This window comes from Glycine max, assembly GCF_000004515.6.
Source record: "Glycine max cultivar Williams 82 chromosome 5 unlocalized genomic scaffold, Glycine_max_v4.0 Gm05_scaffold_79, whole genome shotgun sequence".
NCBI lineage: Eukaryota > Viridiplantae > Streptophyta > Magnoliopsida > Fabales > Fabaceae > Glycine > Glycine max.
The window spans coordinates 75,019-81,713 of NW_024464664.1; the positions used below are offsets into that span (position 1 = coordinate 75,019).

Genomic DNA, 6,695 nt, shown 5'->3' on the forward strand with positions numbered 1-6,695 from the left:
TAGTGAGAGGGTGATCATCAAATAATACAAATATCAATATGTCATGTAGGGATTTTAGGGAATTATTCCTTTTTATTGGGACCCGATTATTTTCCATCAACTGCATGCATGGACCTCACTTTTCCATCCTTTATTGTACGTGATGTTCCTGTGGAATAATATATAAATGTTTTTCTAAGTGAAATTTCATATATATATATATATATATATATATATATATATATATGAAATTTCACTTAATCAAGATTGTTTGCTCACTAAATCAATTTTTCAGGCTGACTCATCTGGTGTCATATGTAAGTTTCACAGTGAAGGAAGTCTAATTAATTAGTTGAGTAGAAGGTACGAATTATTATAAATCCTATAATATAATATTATCTTTAATTCCTATAAATTTAAAAAAAAACGTGAATTTGAGCTAAAAAACAATAAGTAACATGTAATGATATGTGTAAAAAAAACATTTTCAACGTTACTATTACCCTTTTTATTTTTAACTAATTAACTGTTTTTTATATAAAAATATATTTAAAATTTTAATACGGTATTTATTTATTATATATATTTCCAACAAAGTTTGGTTGTTTTATATATTTATCATGAAACTAAACAGAAAATGAAAAAAATAACTGACAAGAAAATTAATCAATAAATTAAAGAAAATATAATAAGAAATTGAATAAATATCTCAATGGAAATAAGAATATCAGATATATTTTCAAATTTAATTTATGTATAATATTTTTAAAAGATACTTAAAAATGAAAGGTACTATAAAAGATAGATTAAAATGTAGTGGCCACGAATTATTTTCTTTATTCAAAAGAATATAATAGTATTATTTGACACGTAGCAAAGGGTTTGTGTTTCAAATTATAGCTTCAAGTGTTAGTGTTAGTGTCACAGGAAATAAAAAATAAAAAAAAGCTTCAAGCTAGTGTTAATTATACAAGGATGGTATTGCTTTATATCGTCTGTTATATATAGTTACCTAGTTAATTTGATAATTTTTACAAATAAATTGTATTGGTCGTTTAATATTAAATTAAACTATTGTTATTTGATTTTACATGTCTCACTTTATCGTATTAAATATTTATATATGAATGGCTAAATAATTATTATTCTTCGTTTTTTTTAAAAAAAAATCAACCCCGTAGCATGGCGTATTTAAGTGATGAATGAAAAATTTACAATATGTTTTAAAGAAAATATTTTGCAAAATAAATTTCCAAATAAAAATTCAAATATACAAATCCTTGAATATATTTAATTAAATAAAATTTTCAAAGTATCCTTGTTTTAAGAAATACGACACTGGCTATGCTCGATTGGGCAAAAAGATAAAAAGGAAAAAATACAAATAATATTATTTTGTTTGGTTGAAATGAAGATAAAAAAATAGTTTTGAAAATAAAATCATTTTTGAAGTTAAAATTTTCTCTTTGAATTATTTTTTATTTTCTATTTAATTTGAAAGTTCTTTTTTCTATATTTTGTGTGCAAAGGAGTATGTAGGAGGGTCATCCTCTGCATTTAATTGCCATTATTAGGCCCCCTGCTCCCTACCCTCTAGACCGAATACGTTCACGCAGGTATCGCCTTTGAACGGTGATAGTTACACTTTTTTGTTTTTCTTTTTACTTGTTACATCATTTTCATATCACATCAAATGATTAACTCTAGATAAGTTTTGAATGTTGGTTTTTAATAATGACGTGTTTTGAATTATTATTATTTTTGGTGAATGTTTTGAATTATTTTAATCTTATTTTAAATATTTTTTATTATTACTTTATAAACTTAAAAGTATGTATTTTCTTAAAATCTAAATCCAAGCAGAAATTTGTTAAAATTAATTGTTCCCATGAGTATACAAACGAAAGTTTCACAATTATTAATGAAAAAACTACGGTAAGTTTCACTTTCAACCTAATTCATTTTAAGTTATTGTACAAATAATCTTGATATCTTCGGATAAATAATCACTTTTAAAATTACCACATACTTTAAATTATGTGCACATTTCTATATTTTTCAAATAAAAATTCAAATGTAATTCTGTTTTATTTTTTATTATTTATGTTTTTTAATTTAAATACTTTTGGATTTAAAAAAAATGATATAAATTTAAAAACATTCTTAATTTTTAACGATATTGATTATTTATGTATTTTTTATAATTTAAAAACTTGTTAATTTGATATAAATTTAAATAAAAACTTCGATAGTTAACAACATATATAAAATTTTCTTAGTAAAAAAAGAGATTAAACAAAACAAGCCACAATATTAAAAAAACAAAAAAAGAGATCAAAGAAAACAAGCCACAATGTTAGAAAAACAAAAAACAAAAAAAGAGATCAAACAAAACAAGTCACGATATTAGAAAAACAAAAAAGAATTCATGATATTGATGTGAACGAATAACAATAACATTATGTTACATGGACAAATGGACAATTGACTGTGTGTTTGTGGAGGAGTCAGTCACACCAAACTTAACTGGTATTTCAGGAATAGCTTTCCTCACGCTGTTTTAACATTTTCTGTTTCGAAAAACCAATTTTTTCCATTGAACATTATTTGGATGGATTTCTAAATACACTCTGAAATCTGAATCATGACAAAATTTTATTCTCTTAAATAACATCGATCTTTTTAAATAAATTGGATTTTGCTCCCATTTTCTTAAGAAGGTCATTCAACATTTTTTTTCCACCATGTCATCATCACTTGCTAATACTTCTTAATGAATTATTCTTAGATCCCTTTGTTCCAATAATAGGTTTTTCGCTTAGGTAAATGGAATAAGAATCTTGATTGTAATATATAGAAATTATTATAATTCTTATTTTCCTGTATAAGATTGTGGCGAGAAAAATCTAAGACGATTCGTTTAATAAACTAGGAAAATTTTCTAGATATTAAACGACCCTTTCAGAAGGATACAACCTAATTTTTTTAAAGATGTTGTAACGAAACAACATTAATACAGTTATCATGATCCAATTGTTCGTGTGCAACCAGATGTTTTCGTAGTATGCACTTTATATCAATAGCGTGGATATTAGACCAACATTATCTTGATATGACTAGTGGGGTCTATTTTTTTATTAACAATTTTTTTTTGGAAAATATAACTCTAGGCATCATTTTTTGAGAGTAAACTTTTCTATATACATATGTATTTCTCCTTACAATTATAATTATATTTTGCAACACATTTTGATTAGTTTTTATCTATTTTTATTAGTTAATTTTTTTTATTGTTTGATAAATAAATTTTTTTTAGTAATTTTTTTAAACTACTTGAATTAATATTTTATAAAACGTTAGTTTGTAACTTTTAATTTTTTTTATATGTTGTTTTATTTTTATCCTTAATATATTTATTAATTTTTTTTTTATCTTTTTAAAATAAATTAAGATGTTATTATTTTATGTCATTATTCACTTTTTAGCTATTATAATAATTAATTTTATCAAACAATTTTAATTTAATAACTTAATTTTTTAATTTTCAACTACAAATTAATTTTTTAATTTTTAATTAACTTTTCAGTTAGTTTTGTTGAACATAACTTGTATATTATTATTTCCGTTTAAGGGCTATTTGATGTTTTAGTCTCTCTTGGTATATAATTTAAGATTATTGATATTTTATAAAATTAAATTTTATTATTTTTTTATCACATATAACTCTATTTAGAATAACTGGATTTGATATTTACAAAAAAATACTACACTTACAACTCATTATAAAAATATTTCAACAAATAATGAACCACATTTATATTTTATATTAAATTAAACAAATGAGTATTTTAGACTTATTAAATATTTTTAATACGTGTACATTGACCTTAAATATTAATAATTGTAGAACAGAGGTAGTAAAATTAAAAATTCAATAGACTCACTATTAAGTATTTACACATTTTATACAGAATTAATAGATAAAAAAAATGCCTGAGAAAGAATTTTTTGGTTGCGCTGTACAATGTACTAATGTTAGACTCAATTTCCGACACAGGCTAACCTCGCACAAGAAGATTCCCATGCCAATGCCATGCAGTAGCTTGAAAGGTATTATAGTCAGAAGGGCCACGTCAAGACTTACCCTTTGTTTTGGTAAACAAAAGTTTGTCAAAAAAGATAAAGTAAAGATAAAAAAAAATATTTTTTAAAAATAATTTGAGTGTTAAATTTAAATAATATGGGAGAAAAAGAAAAAAAATATTTTATTAGCTAATATCTTTTAATTTCTATCCATGTCAGTCAATAAAAAGAGAATATATAAAATAAATATGTAAAGATAAAGTTATTTATCCGAAATAATATTAAGTATAAAAATAAAAATGTTTTCTTTCTTATGTTTATGATCGTAAAAATTGATTTATTTTTGAGTAATTTGTGAAAGCTGAGCAATGCTGGAAAGAAACCCCTGGCACTGCCACGTGACAACTCTTCCTCCGGTCCTCAATTGGTCATCATCCTTTTTCTCTATGATCACTCCTCACGTGTTGAGCATAAATACAACACAACCACCTCTTGTGTGTCGCTTCCTTTCTTTTAACACTCCTCTATCTATTACTGCTCCATCTCTTTTATTGCTCTGAAACGCCTCCTACCATCCAACTTTTATTGTTCTTTCAATATTGCTGCCTAAACCCTATGCACTTACAGACTCTTTCCCACTTTCTTTCTCTCTTTTTCGTCTTGTACTACCATGTTAGACACTGCTGAACGTGATTCTGAGGTGAGTTTGGAGACCGTCTATTCTTCCACACTTGGAAGCTCAATGAGCAGCGAGAGCATTTGTAGCACCAGTTTCAGCCGTCTTTCCTTCGATCTCCTCCCTCCCTCTCCGGAGACTCTCTCCATCAAGCCTCACCGCTCCTCCGACTTCGCCTACTCCGCCGCCTTCCGCCGCAAAGCCGCACTTACCTTCCGCGACTTCCACCTCCTCCGCCGCATCGGCGCCGGCGACATCGGCACCGTCTACCTATGCCGCCTCCACAACAGCAACCAATTGAAGAATCAGGATGAAGACGAAGAAGATGTTTCTTGTTTATACGCCATGAAAGTGGTGGACAAAGACGCAGTGGCATTGAAGAAGAAGTCGCAGAGAGCGGAAATGGAGAAAAAAATCCTCAAGATGCTCGACCACCCGTTCCTCCCTACGCTCTACGCCGAGTTCGAAGCTTCTCATTTCTCTTGCATCGTCATGGAGTTTTGTTCCGGTGGAGACTTGCACTCCCTGCGCTTCAAGCACCCTCACAACCGTTTCCCTCTCTCCTCCGCAAGGTAAAAAACAAAACAAACAAAATTTAAAACCGTTATCCAAAACGATGACGTTTCGTTTTCTCTGTTCTGGTGAACTCACAAATTTTATCTCAGATTTTATGCGGCGGAGGTGCTGGTGGCGTTGGAATACCTCCACATGCTGGGAATCATCTACAGAGATTTAAAGCCTGAGAACGTGTTGGTTAGATCAGACGGTCACATCATGCTTTCTGATTTCGATCTTTCTCTTTACTCAGAGGCAATCCCAGCCGTTGAATCCTCCCCAGATTCCTTACCATCTTCAAATGCATTACCATTACCTTACGCTTACACTCGCTCGCATTCTTTTATGAGTCCATTCTCCTGCTTCTCAAACCGGTCGCGCGAGGTTCGAACTATTGAACCGAATCGGCTTTTTGTTGCCGAACCGGTTTCGGCTCGGTCCTGTTCCTTTGTTGGGACCCACGAGTACGTCTCGCCGGAGGTCGCTTCTGGCCGGTCGCACGGGAACGCCGTGGACTGGTGGTCGTTTGGAGTATTTATCTACGAGCTCATCTACGGTCGCACGCCGTATGCGGGTCCATCGAAAGAGGCTACGCTGCGGAACATCGTAAAGAAACCACTGGCGTTCCCCACGGCCACACCAACGAGCAATCTTGAACTGCACGCGCGGGATTTGATATCCGGCTTGCTGAACAAGGATCCGGCGCGCCGGCTCGGCTCGAAGCGCGGCGCCGCTGACGTCAAAAAGCACCCCTTCTTTAAAGGGCTCAACTTGGCGCTGATTCGCATGCAGACGCCGCCCGAAGTGCCTGGCTCCAGAAGAAGGACCAAAACGACGTCGCTGTACCCCGTGAAGGGTAACGGCAACAACAACCATAAACAACAACAGACGGCGTCGTTTGATTTTTACTTCTAAAAAAATACTACGATGAAAGTTTTGTGCCACGTCTCCAGTGACCTATTGTATATTGGAGCTGTCCTTTTTTTTTATATATATATATGGAATAAAAATATTTATAGTAATTTTTATTTTTATTATGACGAGGAATTGAAAACAAGAAGTAAAATAGTTTGAAGAAAAGGGAGGGGAAGTGGAATCGTGGTGTTGTTCTTTTTTTTTTTTGTTTTTTGGTTGCTTGCCCTGTGACGGAATCATCATAGATGGGTGGCTTTAAAAGCTGCTGAACTTGGTTCTCTATTTCCTCTTGTGGAAAGCTTACAGGAGGAGACACTGTGGAAAAATGGTTGGACAATTCTAAATGAAGAAGATTCGTTGCTTAATAACTTTTCCTCCTTCCCCCACACACTAGAGTAGTCAAAAGAAAGGTTATTACGGTATCAATTCCAACGTCAATTTTGATTTGTTTATGCGTCATAAGGACATAAAGTCAATATTATGCCTT

At 31.0% G+C, this 6,695-nt stretch overlaps 1 protein-coding gene across 1 annotated transcript; it reads left to right on the forward strand.

Moving 5' to 3' along the window:
- The first annotated feature begins 4,528 nt into the window (after positions 1 to 4,528).
- On the forward strand, positions 4,529 to 6,315 carry LOC100815648 (protein kinase PINOID). The gene is made up of 2 exons (XM_003532755.5): positions 4,529 to 5,310; positions 5,404 to 6,315. Exons 1-2 carry the CDS (start codon positions 4,733 to 4,735, stop codon positions 6,206 to 6,208), a joined length of 1,383 nt encoding a protein of 460 aa, XP_003532803.1. The 5' UTR covers positions 4,529 to 4,732; the 3' UTR covers positions 6,209 to 6,315.
- The last annotated feature ends 380 nt before the right edge of the window (positions 6,316 to 6,695 follow it).

What these genes read in the sequence shown, in the direction of transcription:
- LOC100815648 (XM_003532755.5), top strand. Translation starts at nt 4,733, where the DNA reads ATGTTAGACACTGCTGAACGTGATTCTGAGGTGAGTTTGGAGACCGTC. An exon ending in TTCCCTCTCTCCTCCGCAAG is followed by an intron (nt 5,311 to 5,403) that starts GTAAAAAACAAA and finishes ATTTTATCTCAG; the next exon opens with ATTTTATGCGGCGGAGGTGC.